Genomic DNA, 27,457 nt, shown 5'->3' on the forward strand with positions numbered 1-27,457 from the left:
AACAGTGGTTCTCTCAATTGACACCAATCAGTCTTGTCTCTCACAAGACACGTAGTAATGTTTGTAAATTTTCTGATTGTCACACCTTGTGGTAGTACTATTGGCATAGCACAGGGATAATCTAGGCATGCTACCGACCACAGGCATCATGTGGTTATGGGATGAAAATTGCTGGGGTTGAGTCTCTAATTTAAAGAGACTAAAACTATTTAAAGAGACATAACCAATATTGAATTGACCCAAGTTACAAATATTCCTCACTTTATAGTTTAAGGTAAATTTGTAGAAGTGAAAAGATTGAGTAAATATGTAACAATTATCTTTAATTATTTTCAAGGTTGCATTTTGATACTAATTACATGGTTAGAATTCTTAAACTGGTGGGTTTGACTCATAACAATTATTCTTAACTGTGTAAGATCCACTTTTTTATAGCTGGCAGAACACCTGATAAGATCAACTTTGTGGATAAAAGACTTATTTTCAGATCATCATGATAAACTGAAAGGCTATAGCATCTTGATCAGCAACTGCGGGAACAGAGCAATGTCATGTTCACCTGGCAGTATGCAGAATTCAGAAAGAACAGACCAAAAACAGAATCAATTTCAATCTTTAAAAATTTCCCCAAATGACTAACTTCTGGCAGGTAGTCCTCAAAGATTCTGCAACATCCTCCAATGGCACCGCCTGTGAAGACCAGGTATTAGAGCTCAGCAGCCTGAATTTCAGACGCTCTGTGGAAAATTAGAAATCACTTAGGGCATATGACCCAGAATCTCCAGATCATTAGTATTTATTGAGTACCTGTTATACCCTGAAGATATTTTTAGAAGTTGTGACTGGGCAGCTCAGTCCACTGAAATAAAACTTTTAAAATATATCACTTTTTATTCTTTTGATTTTTTTTGAGACAGGTTTTCTCTGTATAAAAACCCTAGTTGTACTGTAGCTTGTTTTGTAGACCAGGTTTGCATTGAAATCACCACCACCTGGGTATAAACATCACATTTATCATGGAAGGGCATTGGTTTGTTTTCTACAAAACCATAACTAGGAGGCATCCTCAAAAATTATACAGAAGTTGATTTAACTCATGGCATCTATGTGCTTCCATATACCAGACACTGATATATATATGTATATATGTGTATATATATATGTATGTATGTATATATACATATATATGTATACATACACACACACACACACACACACACACACACATATATATATATATATATATATATATATGAGATGGGAAATTTGTGGACAAAATGTGACAGACTGTAACTAGATTATTTTCTAAACGAGTCACGAGTCTTTTTATTGGATGGGGAGTTGAAAACACAGGGATTATCCCCAAACTGGCTCTGTTGTTTAGGAGGAATATTGTAAAAGAAAAATGAAAGGGCATTTAACTTGAAATGCAGTTTTCAAAAAAGTTCTGTTAGTATTTAAACTTGGGACCCTGTGTGACTACTCAAGGTCACACTCCCTTGAGGTGAAACACAGATATCACTGCGTTATGGCATTCTGTAATCTACTCTCCAATACACCACTTTACATGCATTCTTCTTGTTTCCTATTGCTGTGACAAAATACTGTGACAAAAACACTTAAGTCAAAAAGTGCTTATTATATCTGACAATTTCATGTTATAGTCCATCCTAGTGGGCAACTCCCAGCAGTAACAATTTGAGAGCTGATTGTATTCCATTTGTATTCAGAAGAAAGCAATAAATACATACATGCTGGTGCACAGCTTTCTTCTTCCATTTCATTTAGTTAGGGCCCAGCCAATAAAATAGTGGCACCCACATTCACCTCAAGTCATGCAATCAAGATATTAAGCCACAATGATGACCATAGGCTAATCTAATCTAGAATTTTTCTCACCAAGATTTTCTTTGAAAGTGAGTTTCTATTGTGTCAAGTTGACAATTCAAAGATGAAGTATGGGAAGAGTGAGAATATGAGCAAAGAGGTCAAGACCAAGATGGGGTGCCCACTAAAACAGTTTACCTGAGCTAATGGGAGCTCACCAACTCCAGCCGGACAGGGAAGGAACCAGCATAGGACCAAACTAGATCCTCTGAATGTGGGTGACAATTGTATGGCTGGGGCAAATTGCAGGGTCACTAGCAGTAGCACCAGTATTTATCCCTACTGCTTGTATTGACGTTTTGGAACTCATTCTCTTTGGAGGGATACCCTGCTTGGCCTAGATATATATAAGGAGGGCTTTGGAGCTCCCCAAAGCAATGTTTCTTACCCTCTCTGAGAATGGATGAGGGGTGTGGTGTGGAGGGACTGAGAGGAGAAGAGGAAGCGGAACTGGGATTGGTATGTAAAATGAAAATGATTGATCCAGGTTTCTACTTTTGCTACTGTCACCAGTACAGGATTGGGTTTTGGGAATGCAGCTGTCTTTGAATCATTTCTGCTCCTATAAGGAACCCCACCCATACTTCTGTAAGTAACCCTAATAAAACTCATTGTTCACCAAAAAAAAAAAAAAAAAGAAAATGATTGATTATTTTCTGTTTCAAAAAGAATAAAATAAAAGCTATGCTTCACATTATTTTTCTTGCATTTAGTCCTCTGCCTCCCACTCTTAAATCCTACACTGACAAGCTCAGATATGAATGTTCACCATGGTTCCTACCATCAACACACTGTGTCCCCATTGAATATATTTCCCTTGAAGGTTTTATCTTTTCCCTTAGTGCCAAGTGCCATAGACTTTTGTCTGGCTTGGGAAACTACAGCTTCATACCTAAAGTATTTTCCATTGTGTTTCAACGATCACCTCAAGATCAGGGATTCAAAAATCACCCCATTTTCTATTTTTAATAATTCACTTTAGCACTTCTTGAATGAACATCTGGGTCCCCCAAATAATTGAACAGCCACATATTAATGTATCTTCCCCTTTCAAGCCCCCGTTTTCACTCTGTTCCTGTCAATATTTCTGTGACTCAGCTTGCTTCACTTGTAGCATCATCAGCCGCTGCTGAGGTTGAAAGGGTGCTCAGAACCATGAGCTCCATTTTTATAGACACAGGAATGGGATAAAATCTAATCTTTAGTCCTGGACCTGTGCTATATGTATCTCTTTTAACTTATCTATAATATACAGAAATATTATTAGCATCTACTTTGCAGCTATCAAAATGCATTATCACAGACAACAGAAGTGAGTGCTCTGACATTTTGAAAGCTCAGTGTTTCCATCTGCTGAGCCATCTTTCTTAACCTTGACCATACGATAAACGTAAGGGGAAATATGCTGTCTGATAGAATCATAATATACTGATCTATGACTAGGCATAACACTTTTATAATATGGTAAATGTCATACAAACAATAAAAATTAGTTTTCTATAATCATGTCACTCAACAGATATGAAGTCTCCTCCCAGCGCTGCAAGTGCACTTTCTCCCAGGACCCCTAGGATCATTCTTTCATGAGTTGTCATGTACTCATTCCCTAAATAGCAACAATAGTCATAACTAACTAATATGTTGCTGGTAAGAATTATAAAATACTGCATTTTATAACTTTACTACAGTGTGCTCATTTAAAACACTTTCAGTAAACATTGGTCAGAATGGCCATTATTGTGGTTATTTGTATTTTCTTACCTACTCCCAAATAGTGAATGTGTCTCAGTGACAGGGAATATGTATCCTGCTTTCAGAATCTCTCTAACATAATTTTAATTAATCCCTGCTGTAATGAACTACCCTATCAAGCTATTTTCTGGTAATTTACAAGACATGCTTGAAATTTGTGTGACAAAGAAGCCACCTGTGCTGACTGAAAAGGAAATGTGTTTCCTCTGGATTATACCACTGGCCTGGGTAGTAGTCACAGGTACAGCCTGTGCCTGTGCCTGTCATTACACTTTTGTCTGGCATCTGTATGCTCCACAGAGGGAAAAGAAATGATCAGTAGTGCTGTAGACTGAACAATAATTCCCATAGTTTGTTTTGAGAAATGCGACATCTGAGGCAAGAACTTATTATTGAATATTACCATATTGTTTGAGCACCAAAGACATTCCATTGCTCGCTGAAGTACAGAGAGCAAAACAGGTCTCAAGAATTCCTACTTCTTCTGTGACGGAAATTTTAATTGGTTTGAACTTGTTAAAGTCTTTTGCAGGAAAGCGATGTTTGACTTTCTTAGCAAAAGACTTTGAACACACTGATAATATCAAGTTTGAATTGTCCTCCATTGACCAGGCCTCAAATCCTATCAAGAAAACAATTCGTTATTCCCATAAACACTCTTTCAGGCGTTATACTAGTGTGCACATCTGCCTGATAGGTTAATATTGTATCATGCAGGATCCAGTAATGGGTAGACTGGAAGTTCTTTTTTTCCCCAGCTGCCTTGCAGCATGAAGAATACTATACAGCAGAGGGAGAGTTACTTGGTCAGTTCAAGATTGACTTTTTTATGTTGTGCAACTGAAGTGTTTGATCTTCAGTAATAGAGTTTTATCATCTAGTTAGACTGGGCCACTAAGAGCAATGATAATAGCCTGTGTTGCTTTGGGTACCCCTGGGAACTCCTTGACCAAAATTTCTTATATTGAATGATCATATATTTATGACCAGTGCTACCAGGAGTGTTTGGCTTTCCTTCAAGTATTCCTTTTTAGATATGCATGTGACAAGTCCTCCTTTAAAAATGTTATTGTTAGTTCTCCTCCCTCAACTTTTAGGCCTTTGGAGAATCTGTGATCAGAAAGAAAATGAAATATAATTTCGGATAAACTGCCTGGGTTGTTATAGATGTTTGATTATATAAGTTTAGACATTCAGCTTACAAAAAAGCTTCTGGCGGCTGAGACATTTTTAGAGCGGAGTACAAAATGAAGATGGTAACCAGGCAACATGGTTCTTGTACTGTTATTAAAAATAAAATGTGTAGTTTTACCATGTAGAATTTTTCTCTGGCCTTTGATGTGTTGTTTTTTTTTTCTCTTGGAAAGATAGGCATATCTTATATGCTCAAATAATCAATAATTTTCTATTTATAATTTATTATCTTGTTGATTTATATTTGCTAGAAAATCTTCACAGATAAACTAATCATGATAATTTTATATGATTCTTAAAAATGTGTCTAAAGATTTAGCATAAAATTATATAAGTCTTCACACAAGCTATCACACACAAAAAATCAATGCTTGGTCATTAAGATAAAATCTGCCTTGAACAAACATGTATATTTTCCAAACAACAATATCTTACTGATTACAATTTTAGCAAAATTTTAATATAGTCAATAACATTTTAAAAACCTTATGTCAAAATACAACTACCATGACAAGCCTTTATCGTCCATGTGCATTACTTGATATCATAATTATGATATATAATACATATATGTGCAATAAGGATCATATGTTCGAATTAGAAGATTTTGTCTTCTGTATCTCTGGTAGACTTTTGCAGGTCTTCCAGGACTATGTATAAATGATGCTTGAATGGCTAAAATTGTATAATCTTCTAGAGTATTGGATTGTTAAGTCTGCCTGTGTACCTACACCACCTGGGAAGTAAAAGGCTCATGCATTTGAACCACCAGCAGGTGCTCAAATTTAGTTGATGTGGCTTAGAGCCAAAGCATAGGTGAATTCTTTTTACAAATATCACATATTATCGAAGGGCCTATACAGGGACATGAACTGCTATTCTAGACAAAGACATCCTGCTCATACCTAATGCTTATTTGTAGGTTGTTGAAAGACTGTCCTCAGAGAGGCATCCACAGGCCTCAGATGTTGGTTAACATGTCTCTAAATATCTGCAGGCCACTCTTTGTATAAGGCAGATCTTGTTTCAGAGGTACTCTATGAGGTTACATACATAGTTGTTTATAACATTACCTAGCTCATTTTTTTTTTGGAGCGAAGCTCCAGTCTAGAAACTTATAGTCAGATTTTTCTTTCTGGATATTTAACAAAGAATAGCAGCCAGCAACGAATGGGTGTTCAAGTTCCAGAGACAGACGAGAGAAAAAATGGTAGGTGCCTGATTCATTTTTATTATCATTTTAAAGTGTGTGTGTATATGTGTGTGTGCATGTATGCGCATGTGTTAGAGGTGTGGACTTGTACACATGAGCACAAGAATCAGTAAAGGAAAGACTCCTCTTCTGACACTCATGGATTTGCATGTTTTAGGCAGTCATGCAACTCATTATGGATGTTGAGATTTTAGCATACAAGAGCAATATGTGCTCTTAACTACTGAACCATCTCCCCAGCTCCATAATCTTCATTCTTTAAGACTACCATTGATTATTTTATATAAAAGAAGCTTAATTTAGTCCTCTTGTCAATCTTGTTGTTGGCTGGAGTGTTAAAATGGGACATCCAATCTTGCAATTTTGTATAAGAAAGTTCAGCTTTGAGTTGCAAATGTACTCCAGAAAACTCTGTCCTCATCTCCTGCCAGGAATCCACTAATGGTCCACCAAACACAATTATAAATTACTCTGAGCTCTGTTGAGCCCTATAAGGAATAAAAATCATCCTAAATTACAATAATCCAGAAATACTACTAATTAAAAAAGACTGTTTCTTGTTTTCTAAAAGACAGTCATGATCACAGATAACACCTACATGATGAAGCTAGTGTACAAAATATACTATTTGAAAATACCATAATCTTTGTTTTATGATTTTTGAAGAGTAGGTAACAGGCTAAAGCTCATGAGAACAGAAAAGGGTGTGATTACAAAAATTATGCCCAATAAAAGCATTTATACTGAGACTCTAGAAATATTAAGTTATCTTGAGTGTATCACTATTAATTAAGTTTCATATTTGGGTATCACATTTGTAAATAGTAGGTTTATAACAACAGTTTCTAAGAAACATACATTCTTACCAAGAATAGCTCATCTATTCTTGTATTAAATTTAGTTTCCTAAAGACTTAAATTGCAAAGGAGGTAGAGACTATAGTGGTAACACTGATTTTCAGGATTTATTATTCATCTCTGCTTCTACTATGGTAGTGGAAAGAAATTATATGAATATTCTTAATATGCACACTTCATATGTAGTAATAAATTATTAATAGATTATATCTGTAAAATGTTTGCATAGAAGCCAAAATTACCTTGTCTAGAGGATGACCATTCTACAAAGGTTGAATATTTGTAGGCTATGATATGGAATTTACAGGTGATATTATGAAAGTATACCCATACACAGCCCTACCTACCTTTCTCTTATATCCATATGCGTGATTTCATCACATAAAGAATCAATAAATACACAGGTAAAGACTAAAGAAATAAAATTGTATCATTTGTGACAATATGAATTAGACATCATTGTGTTAGAGTAAGCAAACTAGTGATTTCAGTCATTCATGTATTATTCAAGACTTGCATTTTTACTAATTGAAACTAGAATGATGATCACCTCACCAGACACTAGGAATGGGGATAGTTTTTGGAATAATGTTCATATCTTAACTCTCTCTGCCTCATATATAAACATTTCCCATAATATTGTTTGTACTGTGTGGCATAATTTTCATCACAATAATTCTTGTTTGCTCAAAAATAATGTCTACTTGCCACCACTCTCATCAGAAGATATAGTCAAAGAATTTCAAGGTAGATCTGTATAGTTTCATCCCATGAGGTTGTCCAAAGCGATTTACAGCTCTTTAACTTAATTTACTTTAGTCAAACTTTACAGAAATGCAATTAGCAAGGCCTATCTTAGTTCGGTGCAGGCTATGACCTCTAGGCCTGAAAGTCAAGACATGAATTTGCAGGCAGGCATGGGTGGAACCAAGAAGGAAGGCATGGCAATAAAACTCTACATGGTACTCAAGTCAAATGTGCAGGACACCTCGACATACACCAGTTCCTACAGCCATGTGATTGGTTAACAGTCATCCTTTTAAGACAGCTCCCAAATCACTGACTGTCATTCACAGTTGTCTACTTGGGGTTTTCTAATATATCTTGTTGACTGTTAGATAATTGTGAGAAAGGCTTTGTTTCCCTACAAATGGGAAAGACTACCTTATTCTCTAGTATGTTATATTCCCATAGCAACCTTGGTCTTTTTGTTCTGTTTTGGATGTGTGGTCTCATTTCTTCTGTACCAGATACTCTCCAATTTTATCATAGGGAATTTAGAATCACTTCACCATGGCATTATCCATATGGTTTGTTCTCTTCTTCCTATCTCTCCTCTCACTTGCAAGGAATCACGAACATTTTCTCTTTTTTTTCTCAGAACATTATGACCTGATATAGGATTCCCCTCTATATGCTCTGAATATTTTTTATTACAATTGGTTAATAAATAAGCTTCTGTAGGGCAGAATGAAGCCAGACAAGATATCTGAACAGAGATATATAGAGAAAGTAGGCAGATTCAAATAGTAGCCATGTAGCTGCCAAAGGAGACAGGTGCCAGAAGCGTAGTAGGCCACAGCCTCATACTGATACATAAACTAATAGAAATGAGTTAATTTAAGATATAAGAGTTAGATAGAAATATGCTTAAGTCATCAACCAAACTGTGTTGTAATTAATATAGTTTTGTGTGATTATTTGAATCTGGGTGATTGGAAAAAGATTGAGTGGTCTCCACTTGTAATGACCCTTGTATATTTTTCCCATAAGACCTGTAAAGTAACTGATCTTGTGTTATTTGTTTGTGTAGCTATTTCATCTTTGGATTTCTACTCCATCTTCTGAAGAATTATTATCTGAGTGTATAAATACATATGACTTTTCTGTGTTAATGTATCTTAATGCTCAGCATAAGTGTACTGAAGGAAGAGAGATGCACCTTCTGATGGTATAATGCCCATATCCATTCTATAAATAGAAGATGCTCCATTGGTCTTTGATTTTTCCAGGAGATCTGAGTTTCATTGTCAACCCCACATGACAGTTCAGATCTTGTTTACTCTGATGAGCAGTGTGTTCTTTAAGCATTAGCAAAGGCTTCTTGAGCTGGAAACAGGATAGTAAGAAGAGCTAAAAGACCTTGCCCTTAGGGTATAAAGTTGGAATTTCTTATGCTACTTTCCCCTTTGACTGTTGAGGATGTTTCTCTGACTGTAATATACTTCTGAGTTTTGAAAATCGAGTGTCTTAGTTACAGATGTATTAGATGTTTGACATGTATTAGATGGCATGTAAAGCCTCCTTCTGCTCTGTGACCTACTAATGACATCCTGATAGTATTCTTCATATCTGCATCTAGTAAGACCTTCCTTGCCTTTCAGTTAGAAGGTCCATCTGCTAACATAGTCCCCAAGAAGAATCATGCTTTTATTAAGTTATACTCCACAGATTCCAGGTGACACCTGAGGATCATCTCCTTATTTCAAAGAGAACTAGAACATTTTGCAATGCCTGTTGGTGCTTTGTTCCTTCTCCATCTTGTGTAGAATTAACTTCCAAAATGATGGCAGCTCTGCTGAACATGTACCAGTGGGACACTGTTTCAGACTGTCCTAGAATGAAACTTAGCAAATGAAATTCATCTGCTCAACCAAAGGAACAAGTTCACACTAAGAATTCCATCTGCTTTATGTAAAAGAGCAATAATTTTCCTTTATCAAACTTTGATTATGTTTCCTTTGACTTAAAACTGTGGGAGCTGGTGCCTTGGGGTATATTTTAAAACTCTGGAAAAGTTCTTAATTGTACTGATATATGTTCAGATCATTTTTCCTTCTGAAATTGAATACAGATGGGTAGAGATTTATTTCACACACAAGTGTGGGGAGGGAGATGAAGAACACAGGAACCTGGTTATTAGTTAAATTAATGTCTGTTTCTCTCCCTAAGTCTTTGCCCCACCTGAGTCACTGAACATCTTATATGAAGTATCCCATTTCTAAAGAAAGATAGGTAGAATCTTCAGGTTTTTGAAACTGTAATATAGACTATGGGTAGGGACTTAAATGGATAGGCAGAGGTGAGACTTTGCCCTACTTTGATATCAGAAATGCCTTATCTGTTAGTGAAAAGCACCACAAAGTACACCTTACTGACAGGGCTACCAATTGTGTTCTCAAGCACTGTTAATATCTGATTGCCAGAAGATGCTTTTCAAACCTTGAAGATATGACATCTGATTAGTTTTCTTCTTTCTGAATGGAAATAAATAAAGGGAACTAATAAGAATCCATTTATCTTCTCCCATGACCTGATAAAAGGGAGAAATAGGTTGTCAGGTCCTGTAAGAAATCTGATTCAGACAAGCAAAAGCAAGGCATCAAAAAGAGCCTCAGTGGATGACACCATTTTATCTATGCATTTGTCCTTTGTGTTTGTGTAAGAAGACCTGATTTCTGAACCTGGGTTACCCCATCACTGTCAGATCACAAAACCAGGGACCAAATTGTTGATTTCCCCCATTATATTATCTTCTCACATATGAAATAATTCATCTTCTGCTTTTGGAACTACCAGTTTTCCTGTGATACTAATTCTTTCATAACTGGCATCTTCTAGGAAATAAAAGAGAAAATGGCACAGTGTGTGGATAACAGCAAATTCCATAGGTCTTTTCTGGATCTTTGGTGGGTATGGAAACATACAGAAGATGAAAGAGAAAATGAAAACCCAGTTTCCCCTTTTCTCCATTTCCCTGATCAGCTGTCCAAGTGATTATGACACTCATCAAAACATAAGCCTGCTTTGTAGCATTGTGACATATGTAAATGAAACTAGGCACCCTACTATCAAATTCTTCTGAATTATTCATTTCTGACTTTGAAATAATAATTTCACTTTCTAAGCAGAGTAATACTCACTGCTTAGAGTTAATGTGACACCTTAAAAGTAAATGAATGTAAAATATTTTGTTTTTGTCACTGTAACCATTGACATAATTTTATGACACACAAAGAAGCTGGATACTTTAAGTATGTGGTAGTAGTTTCCCCTTCTCCTATAGTTCTTGGCCTTAAACTTCCTAAGTTTCTGTATTCTTCCTCCTGCCACTCACTGCTGACACTGTGGAGAGGGACAGAAGGAGATAGTGTCATCTTCATTTCTGCAAATAGACAAAAGGAAGATCAGCAATGCAAAGTGTGGAGTTCCTGTGCTTCCGTGATATAGTGACATTAGTAGACCTGGCATTCAAGCCTCGTACAGGTGATAGTCTGAATCTGTTCTTTCATTTCTTTTGAATTTTGATCCCCTTGAGACCTCAAAGCTTCATTGTAGTGGTTGAAATTACCCATTCCAGAAGCAGAAGCTATAGAATTGTATAGTACTAGGACTCTTGAGTCTCTGTTAGTATGGATTTGAAATGAATAGCGCCAAAGTGACATACTGATTTACCTGTGGCCTCTCTGAGATCAATTTTATTTCCTCTTTGACAGGGAAGCCAATTCTATGATGGGACAATAGCAAAAGAAGAAGGTCTTGATATGTTACTCACTCACCAGTAGCTGAAATAGCCAAGAACGTAGACTAGAGCATAACAGTTTTCCTTGAGCATGTTACAATTTTTTATAAGCTTGTGTTTTCTCATGTACCAAGTGAGAATAATGATATTATCACACATCCAGGTCTATAGTAAGCACTGAAACCATAAGTTATTAAGTGAAAAAGACAAAGTTAGTATACTGTATATTTAAGAACAGGTTCAGGAAGGTACCCAGTTGGAGGGTACAACCCACTATGACACAAAAATCACAGAAGCAGATATTTGAGGAGGCAGCTGGGCATAGTGCATCCACAGACACACAGAGCAATGAATGCGAGTATTGAGCACGATTTTTTCTTTTTATTCTGTCAAGAACCTTTTTGACTGAGGTTTCTGTCCCGTCTGGTCCCACAGCCATTCAGTCCCAAAGAAACACAAAGAGTCCTGCATTAATTATAAGCTGGTTGGCCCATTAGCTCAGGTTTCTTATTAACTCTTATAATTTACAGTAACCCATAATTCTTGTCTGTGTTAACCATGTGGCTTAGTACCTTTGGTGAGTGATGCATTCTCATCTTGCTTCCTCTGTGTCTGGGTGATGGCTGCAGACAGAGCCTTTCCTCCTCCCAGAATTCTCCTGTTCCGATCACCCTTCCTATACTTCCTGCCTGGCTACTGGCCAATCAGCATTTTATTAAACCAGTACAACTGACAAAACGTTACAGGGTATGACACCATTGTCTCACAGCAGAACCCCAGTCCATGAAATAATTCTTCCCACAGTTAAGATCAGTCCTCCTACCTCAGCTAATCTCCATTGCCCAGAGACTTTTCAACTAGATGAGTCAAGACCCTTAAAATGACAGTTAATCATCAGAGTGGAAAACATTTGTCTCTGGCTTAGTTCACTAGATATGTAAAGCCTTTCTCTCTCTCTCTCTCTCTCTCTCTCTCTCTCCCTCAATTTTAGTTTTTCAGTAAGCCTCACAACATAGTGCTTGTAGATTATAGAATATACCTTTTTGTTATTGACTAAATTAGAAAACTTCCTTTAGCTCTTACACACACATATATGTCTGCATGTATATTTATCTTCATGCATCTATTATAATGATAGACATAAATAAATAAATCTAGTTTACAGCCTATCACTGGTCCCTTTTGTTTCTTTAATTTATTCTCAATATGGTAGCAGTGATCTCTATGAATTCTGACCTTCTCATTTAACTCTGTTTAGGGTTTGATGCTTACTTCACATCCCGCACACTTGAAAATAACCGGAGAAATGTATGGTTTGCTGAATACTGGGAAGAAAACTTTAACTGCAAGTTGACAATTAGTGGGTCCAAAAAAGAAGACACAGATCGCAAGTGCACAGGTAATTTCATTCCCATTGTCCTCCTCCTGTGACTTTATATGGCCAGCGTTGAGATGTCTGCATTGCTGACAGAAGGAAGCCTGGCTGGAGACAAATTGAAAAAGTAAATTGAATTTTACCAGATTTTTCAAAAAATAGATGAGGAGCATAACTCTTGCAGGTCAAAGGAAATAGAGACAAGAGTGTATCCCTTTTTTACCTATCCATATCACTGTAATTGGCATTCCCATTGATACGTGGGACCTTGTTCCTTCAAATACTCCTGTAAATAAACATTTGTTCATGTTCTAGCCAGGAGAACAAATTCATTTTCACAAAAACAAAAGCCCCTAAGACATCTCAAAGCAGAAACAATGGCAACTGTTATCATTTATAGTATATCTGATCAAGTTTACAGAATGCTTGACTTTATAATAATGAACATTCTTAATGGTTTTCACTTAATGCATAAGTGAAAAAGTCATTTGCTATTTGATTTATGCTTAAAATATTCACTGCCTCTCATAGAAATCTTTTGTGAAGTTCTTGCCAATAAAAATGTGTTTGTAAATAGATAAAGAGGGAAGAAGACTTTAGTTCATTTAGTCATTTTCAGACATTTATTAAGTAACCTCCTTTCTGCTGAGCAGTATTCTAGGCAGTCCTAACCTCTGCTTATATGAGGATTAGAATGTAGTACTGGAGTAGGTGAAGGGTCATTGACATTGCTCCAGTGAATTTGTCATATAAACCAGAAGGTGTGAGTTTGGATTACAGGGACATAAAACAAAAGAATTTCAGTTGTGTTGAAGGCATAAGCTTTTTTTCCAAAGACTTCCATGAGAGAATAATGCTTGAATCAGCATCTGTAAATAGATTAGACAACAACCAATTGATAAAGGAGAAAACTGGGTGAAAAGTCACTGATAATAAATAACATGACATAGTTCTGTAGCAAGAGGATTTTTGCAACTCTGTGGATACAATTAAATGCCCAAAATGGTTAATGAGCTACCTTTGAGGAGAATATATGTCGAGGGAAAATAAATGAGTAACTGTCAAAAGAAGAGCAAATACTCTTCTGTTCAATTGAATTTGTTATTGATTTGTGTTTAATTTCATATTTGATCTTTAACTTGTGCACTGAATAGCTGTGAAAGGTCAAGTAGAGCCTTCCTCTACTCTCCAGTCAAACTCAACATTTGGAGTAGTGACTTTCAGGTATCCCAACACCCTACAGTGTATACTCAATATGACCACACATACTGAGGGCAAGGACAGAGGGAAAGCACAGGCACTAAAGTCCTTCCCATACATGCATGAGTACCAAAGTTCAATTGCCAGAACTCATATTATGGAAAAAAAAACAAAGCTATGGTGACATGAACTTGAATCCCAGCCCTGGAGAGGCAGAGACAGTATCTCCAGGTTCATTGACCAGCCATCCTAACCTAACAGTTGAACCCCAGGCCTTTGAGAGGCTCTGTCTCAAAATATAAGGAGGACTGTGACTAAGGGGGAATAAAACCTAAGGTTGTCCTATGGCCTTTACATGTACAAAAACAAAGGAGCACACACAAACTCACACAGACACTCACACACAGACACATGTACACACTATCTCTTTCTCATATATCATGTTGAAATCACCTCAGATACGAGTCTTACTTAGTTTTTCTTTGCAATCTAACTCTATATATTTTAATCACTTTAATGTTGTAGATTAACCTGTTCATTAAGTAACTATTAATTAGGTAGAATACATGGTGCATAATACTTAAGATACCATGAAAGATTTGAAAATACTTAAGAGCTCACTTTATCACAAGGGGGTTTCTGTGAAAAAGAAGATATATGGTAAAGAGACAAGAATAAAAATATTGCTGAAAAATCAATAGGACACATATGTTGGAGGCATCATGGTTAACTAGAATGCCAGAGTAATCACATTCTCTGTTCAGAACACACTATACAGCAGCACAGTGTTCTCAGAAACATGGTCTTTGTATAGCTGAAGAAAAGGTGAATAAAATTGATTCAGTGTTGACTAGACCTAGGTGACACAGAGCTTTCAAGTGGAAACTGAAGAAATTAGTTTGACATCTGGATAATTTGTCTGTAAGACAGAGAACACTCAAGTGTACGACAGTATGCAGATGATGGATGACAGTTTCCAGAGTGTCGCTGACATCCAGTGTTCTGCAGGATGGCTGGAGGTGGACTGGATTGTCAAAATGGAACTTAGCCATTCAGTTCCTGTCTGAGTTCAAGACTTGTCCTTTTGCATGCTCTAACCCTGAATTCTCTCTGGATAACCACATCGCAGAGCTGAGTACAGAGAATAATACATCCATCCATACACACACACACACACACACACACACACACACACACACACACACACACACACACACACACACAGTGTATGTATATATATATATATATGGCCAATCTACCCCAGAAATGGGAAATCTATTGTGTCTTTCCATAATATTCTTTGCAGAGTCACATTTATTAAATTACAGATGATCTAAAATTATTCTCCTATTCTCTCTTCATACATTCTTTTTATTAGGCAATGATTTCTCTGGGGAAAACTGATTACGTACTATTTCTAAAATTATAATTATATATAAAATCATAATTATGCACAAATTGAGTTTATTAGAATGGCTAACTCAATAGAGGCTAAGTAATCTAAGAGTGACCTCCTGCACCAGAATCTGGTAGCTGCTTAGCAGGATACTTCAGCAGTCCCAGTCTGGGGATGTGGAAAGCCTGGAACCATCCAGGAGAGTTGTTAGTGTTCAGATTATGTGGAAGTTCAAACATGCTGGAATCTAAGGTCCATCAAGGATGGCAGCTGCAGCAGTAGCAGCAACAGTGGTGACAGCAGCAACAGCAGGAGCAGCAACAGCAGCATCAACAGCAACAGCAGCATCAACAGCAACAGCAGCATCAACAGCAACAGCATCATAGAAGCCTTCACTCAGAAAGAAACAATAGCAGATAGCACTGCTTTTTCCTTTAGCCTCCCTCTATCTGCTCAGCTCCTTGGAATGTGCCAAAAATGTGATGGTGGGTCTCCCCTGTTAGCAAATTCCTGGAAATCATCCTCAAAGACACATCAGAAGCATATGCCCTAGTAAATTCCAGAATCTACCCATAATATTGACAATCAAGGTGAATCATCACACCTTTCTTTAAACTATCCCTGATAGTAAGATAGTCCTTTGAATGATAGCAAATACTGTCACTATTAAGTTTATTCTTCAATCTTATAGATATAAATATACAAGATATGCCTGGTGCCTTTAGTAGTTTGTGATTTTTTTTTCTTCCCTACCCTTTTCTTTTCTAAGCCTGGCTGAGCTCTTATGCTGCTTTGGTAGTATTTGCAAAACACTCTTTAAAATATCTTGACATTTAGATACACCTCAATTTTGGAAGTAGAAAGTGGTAGGAAAAGTTATGCTGATTGATAGTCTAGAAAAAAAAAACAGGTTAGGGGGAAGTCCTTAAAGCTGTGATAACAAACCAAATTTAATCAAGATGTGGAAGAGGCATTGGTGGGCTTTAGCATGTGGAAGATGGAATGAAAGCTGCCAAATGCTAAGTTTTGAGACAGTAAAGAGAATGAATGTGTCAGAAGGAAGCAGCCATATGAGGAACCATAGAACTATCAGTGTTACGCTGTAAATGGACAGCCTGAAGACAGTGGGTATTTCTGCAGGAGGACTGCAAAAACAAAACAAAAAATTCAGCCTCCTTAATCCCTTCCTGTGACTGTGCTCTGATGACAAATTGACTCATCTAAAATTATGAAAGTGAACAAGCTTAAAATAGTATTCCTTTTACTTGTACTGTATAGCCTCTCAAGCCATAAGAAGTTATGTTTCTATATTAGTTCTGGGCAAACCAACATGGAATCTGTCATCTTGTGTACTTTAGTAATGAACAGTAAGACCCATAGTATATGAAGAAAACAGATTGCTTTCCTAATGCTGTATCAAAAGCTTCCAGGTCACATAAAAGTAAAAGGGCTTTGAAAGGAAAAATAATTATCAAATTTTTTTTTTAAGAAATAGAGAATAATCTTTGTCCCTGAAGAATTTGTAGGGATTCTGGGGTACAGACATTCTTAAAGCTAATATCCTGAGAAAATACCTAACTACCTGTTCCATAAATTACTAACATCCATTTGACATATCTGTATGACAAGCAATATTTATTCATTGCTCTATATCTTTACAATATTCCAAAGCTCTTGTATACTCACTCATAATATTTCTAACTCCAAAATCTATCTTTCTCTGACCATTGCTTGAAATTATTTCCTTTGCTACAAGTCAAACATTGGTAGCAAGTGATTTTGTACATCAGTAGACATCCTGGAAGGGAATGTGTACTAAACAGCCTAAGTTTTCATAGATGACAGAGATTCCATACGATAGGACTCAATGTCATTTGTGATATTTCATACTAAGGGTACATCATTAAATGAAAACCTTATTAGAGTCAAATACTAGGAAATAGAATCTACTAGACAGTTTGACAAGGATCACGTGTATTAATCAGTAGAAAAAGCATATGGACTTTGTTTATTAGTTGTACATGTGGTTCCTGATTCTAATCCCACCAACTGAGCTTGTTCCCCTTGGATATGTTAGTACCGCTAACATAGAGATCTGGTCCAAGTCTGATCATGCTGAGGATGATGGTTCTTTGGGAATGCTAAGAAGAGAAAGAAAATAAAATGATGTACAAGGAAACAAGCAATGGCAATCTCCAATTGGAGAAATGGTTGTGCCCATACAGTTAATAGTTTTAGAATCAATGAGCTAGGGTCTGACATCAAGGCCTATCTATGAGTTTACCCATGAAAGCTTGGACAATATTGCTTAACTTTTCAAAGTCATTCTTCACGCATGAAATGAGGTAGTAAGCAAAGCTTCTGAAGCCATGGTGGGGATTAAATTACATAGTTGAAGTGTTAAATCTGAAGTGACGTTAGCACATGGTCCTAATTCAGTATGCCTAACAATTATTCACCATTCTGGCTGAATGCAATTGCCTGTGCAGAATTCACAGTTAACCTATTTATGTGAGTTCTGAAGAAGAGAAGGTCTAATGGAAAATAAAACCACAAATCTGAATAAATATAAAGATATAGACGGCAACATTTCATGGGGTGCACATTACATGATGCAGTAATGATGTGCGAAAGTATTTTCAGACAGGAATGTGGCCATGCTAAGCTCTGGGGGGATAGAAGAGTCAGTGACAAAGGAAATCCAGCATCATAGTAGAGTGTGTATGCAGACATTGACTGACACTGAACTAGCCAGACTCCTTCTTTTCCTGATTTTCTCCTCTTTTAACCAAGAAGTGGTATATTTTCAAGGTCTCCCTCAAATGTACCCTGCAGATTCAGTACAAGGTTCGGGAATCTGAATGTGTTTGCCTGTGGCAGCCATAAAATGATATCCATCTGTTTATTCTGGGGGCTCATACAGAACATTTGTCTCACTAACATTACTGCTCTGACAGGTGCCATTTGTGCACACTGATTCATCAGCGTTACCTTCTCACCGAAAGGAAGCAACTCAGCATTTAGGAATCCATCACCCTGTGAAAGGCCAATTTGACTGTCAGAGATTTGTTTTCCTTTGGATATAACAAAGGATAAATAAGTGGAAAGAACCTCCTCTTTGCACCCTATGGCGACTTGTTTACTTTGTTGCTTGTGTTTTCTAGCCTCACAGTAAAAAAGTTCAGTTTGACTAACTCTTTAATGTTTCAAGGAAACTTTTTGAAGTCATTTGACAAAACACAATAAAAACACATTTTTTCTCCTCCCTGATATCTTCACTAGACACTTGATATAGATAAACTATGAGCTAGTCTTTAAGTTCATGTATTTTAGGGTTGTATGTTAATGTGACTCTTTGATATATTTTAATCACTTGACTCATCTCTAAGCAATAGTTTGGTTGAAAGTCTATTTGTTGCTGTTGCTTAAATCTTCTACCTATCTACTTTCTCCTTCTGTGAAAACTGGAAGCATGTCAGATTGTTTTGATTTTTGTATTTGTTTATTTACTTAATGGCACATATTAAGAAGTAAATATCTTTGACCCTCACATAAATATTAAGACATAATTTTCCACTTGGTGTAGCATTTTACAGCAATTGCTTGGATGACTGCCTGTGCGGTTTTGACAGACAGGGTGGCAGTTGTCTTAGCATTCCATTACTCTCTAACTCCAAATGCAATGAACATCACATGAGAAATCCTCAACAGTCTTAGAAAAATCGCTAAGTCCTTGTGAAAACATGGAATACTGAGACAGCATTATGTGTAGACATAAAAGATGAATACGTCTCTAGACTGGACTCCCACAAATACTAAATAGCCAGAATCATAATTTAGTTTTGCACTAAGTCATATTATACACTATGGCAATTCTTTGGTTGGACGAAATGCACGTATACATGTGTTACATATTTGTAGAAGCAAAACAGCAATGGCGCATACCTTCCTCAAAGACTCTCCTCCTAATTTTTTTGAGACAGCATCACTCAGTGAGCCTTGCATGCGCTGATGGGCTTCACCATCTGTAGTTAACTCAGAGGATTTCTTTGTCTCTGCCCCCCAAGCAAACCTCCGTGTGACCCCACCTATTTTTTTCCCACCTAAATGTTGGAGATCTGAATTCAGGTCTTCATGCTTGCAGCAGTCACTGCCTACTGAGCTATCTCCTCAGCCTGTTTCCTGTTTCCCAGCTAATTGTATACCTTTTATTTTCATCCATTTATATATTAAGATATATTTCCTTATATTATTTTAATGTCCTTTAAAGTTTTTTAAAGGAGTTTAAGAAAAAATATCAATTAAAGGGAACTTATCTAAATCTCTGTCCCTCTAAAGAACTCAAGATTCAAAGATTGACGATGAATTCTGCTCCTCAGAGAGGTCAAATAGTAAGTGACTCACTTTCTCTCCTCATATCTCTCTCAAAGTTGTGCGGCTTTTTGTCTTTCCTTAAAAACCCTCTCCACCAGGCTCCTCCCTACCACTTCCTGTCAGCTAGTTGTTGATTCACCTTCCTGACTGAAGGTGAATTTTATTTAATCAAGCACATATTTGCATCATTAAACAAATATTCCAGAGCATAAACAAAAGTAACACACCTTAAAATAATATTCTACAACAATCAATTAACCTCTGCTGTAGTAGCATATTACCAGTTGTGCCCTTGGTCAGGCATTTCACGGATGGATCAGAGAGAAAAGGAGCTGACATAAATGCAGTCATTCATGAGTCCTTACCAATTATCACTGAGCATCAGCGATGAGTCTCTATCAATGATCATGGGTGCATGAAATACAACTTTGGATTCCTTTCTATACATTGCTTTTTCTTCTCATATCTTAATTTCAGTGCTCCATAGGGAAAAATAGCCTTTCTTTGCATTCCTTCTTTCTGCTGGAGACTGGAGTCTTCCCATGACTTCTTTCTACCTACCAACCAGACTCTAGATCTTGCTTATCTGTTTGGTAATAGAGTCATGATAGCTGAATTACTGGTGTGAGTACTCAGTTCTGGATTCCAGATTCCATTTTACCAGGTCCCACTCTGGTTTTGAATACTTCAACACCTTCATATGTCTATTTAGGAGAAGTTAAGGGCTCAGAACTTTTTCAGGATAATATGCCAACTCTCATGTTCATGCATCTCCTCAGCCATTCATTTCTCACTGTCTTTGTAGAGGCTGGGAAAGACTCGAGTTGAGTATGCATGAATCTTAGTATTAAATTTACTTTCTTAAACCTTAATAGATGCAACTTTAAATATTAGATCTTAAACTGTATCACACTGGCTTTAAACATGTCAGTGTCTTTTGCTTATATATTTTTGCATCTCTACTTCTGTTGCGTTCTGTTATATCTATCCTTCTCAAAAGAGTTGAGCTGAGAATCCAGAATATAAAAATGGGAAAAAAATGGAAAAAAGATAAAAAATCTCATGGACAAATATAACTCAGTATTGTATTAAAATAAAAGAGTGTGAGACCAAAGTAGAACTGAGGTACAAAAGAAAGAGTAGAGTGGGCCATTATCTTCATTAAAAAAAACAGTAGCACATCTCTGAACTCAAAGCATCACTTCCCCAGATGCTCAAGGTGGAGCTAGCTGTCTTTGGTTATATGCAAATAGACACTTATAAATGGATTCTCAAATAGTAAATAATTTCTGCTTTCTTCAACCAGTACCAAACAGCCTGAAAAGGAGTCATTGTAGAGTGTCATTTTGATTCATGTTGCTGCCTCCAAGTTCCTTTGGCCACATTTTACTTCAAAGCATCCAGAGGTACTGTATTTAATTCTGTGTAGAATCCAGCAGTGAATGGACTCTTTGCTAAAACTATAGGAGCAAAGGACCCTCCAAGCAAAACTGCTTTTGTTGGTGCTAGGAAACACAATTACTTGAGATGAATTATGGTTTTTTCATAAACTCTAGCATGCAATGTCTTTAAATACAGGAGTTACAGCTTCTTCCATATTTGGAAAATCTGTCAGGCTAGGGTGTTAATGAAAAGGAATTCTTGATCTAGGGGATTAATGTCCATGAATCTCCAAGCAACAGTCTGTAAACAAAGCGCCTCTTATGAGCATCCTAAGAGTTATAAATTGGATACTTTGAGTCATTTTTGTAGTCATAAGAAAGGGCTATTGAATGACTTACCAAGTGTCATTAAGCTAGTTGGAATGGAATATAGCCTTTCTCAGGAAGAGTTTCTAACAATAGAGGTTGTCATCCACCCCCTTCCTGTCCTCAGGGAGAAATATGGACACTAAAAGCATTTTAGGATTTTACAGTCTATGCAACATCATATGCATTTTATAGAGAATAAAGCTGTGCTCACAAAGTAAATATAAATATCAACCAATATAAAACCCCAGATGCAAACTTTTTAGAGCTACTTTTTAGAGCTACTTTTAACATTGTCAGCCTCTTTGCAGGAACAGGCAATCCATGGAGGCGATCAGATACTCAGAGGGCTTTGGATCTCCAGGTCCTCAGAGGTTACTTATAGAAGTTTTGGTGAGGTATTGCTTACAGGGTCATGGCCATTGTGTTTCTTCTTACTTATCTGACCTTAGGGAAGAAGGAAACCTCTGAAGCTAGTCAATTTCAGAAACGTCCTGAGAGTTGTATTAATTATTTGAGTCTTAAGAAATCTCCTGCCAGACTTTCTCCCTCTTGCATGCAAATCTCAATTCAGAGAAATTGCTAAATAACACTAAACTCTGAGCTTAAAGAAACCAGGCACTAACATCTGACTGTCCACAGCTTCAATCATATCTTCAATCCCAAGTAACTATATGGTTTAAAGAGGCAATTATTCAATTATTGTAAGAGACCTTATTTTCCAAGCTGTATAGTAAATCTGCCTGGCATGAAAGATTTCACGACAATGGATAAGATAGGAAGAGGAAAAGAGAAAGCAATGAAGTGGCATTGTTACTTTGCACATCTTCCTTTAACTCCAGTTTCTGAAAAGAGTTAGGTGCTAGAGACTTACTCACAGTGTTAGCCTATCACTCAGTGACTGACTAACAAGCAAATGTGACCAAGGGGGAATAAATGGCTGTCTCTGAAACACAGTTATCACCTCTCTGATAGAGATAGATTGCAATGCCATCAGTTCCAGCAGTGTGCTCCACAACTGCCCGCCCCTTGACACAGCCCTGAGGATGGTTTGCTCTTCAATGTTGTCTAATTTCGATGCCACTCTGTGTGTTTTTTTTCTACTGAACAAACCTGGCTCTCTCATGGTGTGCTGAGGCTTTTGGTCATGGTTTGTCATTTCTAGGTAGATGCATGCCCAAAATCCTGTGGAAAACTTACAGTATTAGCAAGGACTGAAGCTCCAGGAAACTCACAGTAGCCTAATGGAAGTTATAATGAAAAAATATATACTTTTTAAAAAAATTGACAGCATGAATACCCCAAGCTGGTTTTTTAGTTTGCTAAATAATTCAGGTTGGATTCACTTGCAATCACCTTCCTTCCCAAGAAATGCCATTACAGGTGTGGGCCACCAATCCAGTTCAATGTACCTTTTAATAGTTTTTCATGTAACCTTACATATCATAAATAGTCTACCTGTTGTCCTTATATATCATAAGCACTTTACCTATTGTTGGTTTATTGGATTTTTGGATAAAGTCCTATGCTTTGATTTTTCATGACCTGCAGACTTTCCACTTTGCTACTTGTTAGTGAGTTTTTATAAAACACATTGAAAAATTACTTAAGACCTCATCCCTCTTCTGTCCAGGGGACAGAATTCTTGTGCTCAGTTTTAGAACCTGAAATTAAATAAAGAATGAGGATTCTGAAGCCCAGACATCTCACAACAGGTTTGGTTCCTGCCTGATACCAGTCATGAAAGATGAAGCAAGTGGTTTTGCATTTCCATGATTATCTGCTCACTGGTAACACACTCTGATAATGTTAATTGTCTGACCAGATTTCACTTTGATTTGTACTTTGAGGAGAAACCCTGAGTGAGTTAAATTGTGTAAAGTGCTAAATGTAACGCCAAAGAGACAGGAGGCTTTGGTAAGTGTTAGCAAAATGTACATTATCCATTTGTATCATTACCAATTCAAGGAGGATAAACAGCTTTTGGACAATTGAAATATATCACCACATTTGCTTTCAGAAGAACTGCACTAATCTATTTGGCTGCTGGCAAAGCAACTGAAATGTTACCTCTGTTTTGATTTGTGTTGCTTGGAAAACTTGCAAAATTGAATATTTTTTTGCCTTATGCTTGGGTACTGATTTATCTTTTATGAGCTGCACTTTAGAATCTTTACATTGTTTTAATATCCCTCGAGTCACTTGATCATCCCTAAAACTCAGAAGAGTTAGCAGAGCTGGCAATATTTATAGTCTACTAAAGAGAGAGAAAAGCAAAGTTCTTGCTGTTTCACTAAGTGTCTTTCCCCCAAAGTTATCCGCATCTGGCAAAGCCAGGACTTGAATCAAAATGTTGCTTTCAAGGAACTGGCATATTCCTGGCTTGAAAGGGTCCTTATCTTATTTTTAAAACAAGGCATATATAGTGACCAACTTTTGCCTATAATAAATCAAGCCCTTAGGGGGATAAAATCCAAACATCTTCTAAGTTGCTTTCTTTCACTCATTTCAAGCTCTTAAAATAAGCTGTATAGTTTAACTATCTCCTTAAAAGATTTATTATGCAGCAAAAATTTGGGTAGAATTTATAACATGGAGGTAGTTTTGCTGCTATAATTATTATTGAGCGATTAAAGGCAATGTAGTTACAAATAAGCAATGTAATTTCTGGGCATCATTAAGACAGTTACCTGTCATGTCATAGATGATAGTACTCCTTCTGGTAAAATGCATGCTGAGAAGTTTCACCTGGGAGATGAATCATAGGCAAAACACTATATCCAATATAGTTGGCTAAATGTACCTGAAAAAAAAATGTCTAATATCAGCATTCACCAAAAGTACAAATTAAGATGCGTGAAATTTTACTGCATGTGGATAAAATTAAGAGGATCAATACTTCTAAATGTTGGAGAGGAAAAATAAAAACAACTCTCTTGTTTATGCGTACTAGAATGAAAAAAATAAAGGCAGATTCATGACTGAACATGGCTATCAGTGAAGGAGAGACGAAAGCATAAGTTCATAGGCATTGGCTACTAACAAGAATATCTTGTGGAACATCTCAGAAATGAGACATCTCTGAACGCTATCTGTTAGGAAGACCACCACAGTGTAAGACATGGACTCTTCTGCATCTCTTTGTCTTGCAGGCAAAGACATTAAATATCTTTGTAAACAAAGAAAGTTGGCGGTGTTGGAAAATTTACTAATGATTGAGTTTACCCACACATTATATTGCTACGTTCCTTAAGTAGAACAATAGGAAAATGTTCTGAGCCTTTAGAACCCCTGAAATTAGAATGACTCATTTATACATATGTTAGGGCTAAGTGGGAAGTAATTTAAGTTTTGGATTATAATGGCATAGCTAAGTTGTCAGAAATGTCATGGTGCATGTGTGTTTGTCTCTGTGTGTATGTGTCTATGAGTTTCTGTGTGTGTGTGTGTGTGTATGTGTGTGTGTGTGTGTGTGTGAGAGAGAGAGAGAGAGAGAGAGAGAGAGAGAGAGAGAGAGAGAGAGAGAGAGCTGCAGAATCTTGACTTTAAGAAGAGCTAGGTAAAATACTTATCATTTGTAGTTAACAAACAGTCAAAGTAGAGATAACTAGAACTTCTGGCCTTGATCAAAGTAGATTAATAAAAAAAAATCTCACATGTCACGGGTAGAGACACTACTATATTTTCTCTCTCTCTTCATCTGAAATCATAGTCACCTGAACTGAGCTTGCCATCTCAGCCATCCATTATCCAGAAGATTGTAAGCATTTTTTCTGTTAATTTGCATATGATATTTGTTCATCTCCTCTCCAGTTCCTCAAAGCATTCATTCATTCTCTCCTATTTCACCGAGCACACACGGATGGCCTGTTTGCTAGATTATAAGTCCTGGTTCTGACCCTGAGCTGGCACTCAAGACTCAGTCTTATCTCAGGGTACTCTAGTGGAATGTGTAAGCACTTTTCCTTTTTCTTGGTGTTGATAGCCATTAGAACTATTCACAGACATAAAGTGGAACTGAATTATGGCTTTTGATTGTATTTATTTTAAAGTAAGCTCTCATCAAACAGGTAGTAAACATGTTCTTTCTAACTTTGAATTTGCCTATGCCTTCTTTATGTATCTGGAGGATAAAATATGTCTATGTGATGAAAACATTCTATAAAGCACTTACCTCACTTAGAGGAAGTGAGTATAGACTGAAATAGTCCAATGTTCTTGCCCACATATATAGAATCAACTGTGTATGTATCCTCAGTAAGATACCTGGAAAGTAAAACCACTCATTACTGTTTATAAACTCCAATTGTAGAGGTAGAAACCATGCATTTCAAGAAGACTGTTGTTAGATTGCTGAGAGGCAATAGAAACTGCAGTCTAGTTGCATCTCTGCCCCTTGTCTAGTTGGATGGCATACACATCCAAGTGTCCTTTAAATTTAAATACCTTCATCTGCTCTATTACCTGATCACCCACTCAGTCACTCTTTGCTCCCTTGTATTAATCTTCTTGTTTGTTCCCTGCTGCTCAGCCCAAAAATAACCACACAGAAAGTATATTAATTAAATCACTACTTGGCCCATTAGCTTTAGCTTCTAATTGGCTAACTCTTACATCTTAATTTAACACATTTCTAGTAATCTGTGTATCACCAAGAGGTTGTAGCTTACCGGGAAAAGTTCCAGCGACTGTCCCAGTGGGGCTACATGGCTTCTCCCTAGCTCTGCCTCCTTTCTCCCAGCATTCTATTTAGTCTTCCCCACCTAGCTCTATTCTGACCTAACAACAGGCCAAGGAAGTTTCCTCATTCATCAGTGGTATTCACAGCATACAGAGAATCTCACATCAATCACTCCCTGGTTCTGTTTTCATTTTCTTCTCTCTCCTGCAGCTTTTCTTTCTCCTTTTACATCTCATTTTCTCCTTTGTCCTACTATTCTTTTCTCCTTCACAATCATTTTTATTTCAATTTACATGAAATCTTTCTATAAACCACAGATATAATCCTGGACTGAATCATAGCGCATGTATCCATTGGCTAATCTCAACAGCTGTCCTTATGTGTGTAATTTATTTTCAAATATATTAGTAACTCTTGTATTACCAAACTGCAGTGAGTAAAAAGCAAGATTATACACATGGTTTTGATTTTAAATTATTTAGTTGTTTATCTTTTAGATGAATATTCCCGTAATGATGCATAGTTCTTGAGACTGGAGAGATGGTTCAACATTTAAGAGCACTTGCTTCCAAAATCGTGAGGACTAGAGTTCAAATTTTATCACTGACGTAAAGAACCATTAAGTTTCCCTTGTAAATGCCTGTAACACCATGTCCAAGAGAAGACAGAGGCATGGGACTTTTGTAGCTTCTGAACCCTGAGCTCATGAAGAAACACTGCATCAGCACAGGAACAGAGAGAGAGTAATAGGAGACTATTCACTCTATACATGCCTTCACACAGACTATTACACAGATGCACACAGCCATACACAAAGAACCAAAAACTGAGCCTTTCTTTGTCCCATCCTCACTTGCTTTTCTTTCTTTTCTTCCTTCCTTTCCCCTTATAAATCTGCCTCCTCTTTTTTCTGTTTCCTCTTCATTCTTTCTTTTCTGTCCCTTTACTTTTCTGTCCTTTCCTCTCTACTACAGTATCACCCCCTCTTCTTTCTTTCTCTTTCTTTCTCAGATTGTTCACCTAGCTGTATTAGCTGTATGTTGCATTTACTGTTATATAAAACAAGAAAACTGTTCAAATAAATCAAACAGCATTTTAATTTTGTGTATTATGATTAGAAGAGAGAGTAATCCTATTTGGGAGAAAAGTTTTTCTAAATTTACAAAAAAGAAAACAAAGTAACATTATTCTTTCTAGTAGTTGAATTTTATAGTTTTATATCCATATATATTTACATATAGATTATATATTTTACATA

At 36.7% G+C, this 27,457-nt stretch overlaps 1 protein-coding gene across 4 annotated transcripts in view; it reads left to right on the plus strand.

Moving 5' to 3' along the window:
- Window positions 1-27,457, plus strand: part of Grm7 (glutamate metabotropic receptor 7) — a 905,362-nt gene that overhangs the window by 559,586 nt on the left and 318,319 nt on the right. For all 4 annotated transcript variants that reach the window (XM_013353051.2, XM_026788235.1, XM_013353050.2 and 1 more), the window contains exon 5: window positions 12,684-12,824. In XM_013353051.2, the coding sequence (XP_013208505.2) occupies window positions 12,684-12,824 (141 nt within the window). The remainder of the gene's footprint in view (window positions 1-12,683; window positions 12,825-27,457) is intronic.

Source organism: Microtus ochrogaster, unplaced genomic scaffold (assembly GCF_000317375.1).
Source record: "Microtus ochrogaster isolate Prairie Vole_2 unplaced genomic scaffold, MicOch1.0 UNK1, whole genome shotgun sequence".
Lineage (NCBI taxonomy): Eukaryota > Metazoa > Chordata > Mammalia > Rodentia > Cricetidae > Microtus > Microtus ochrogaster.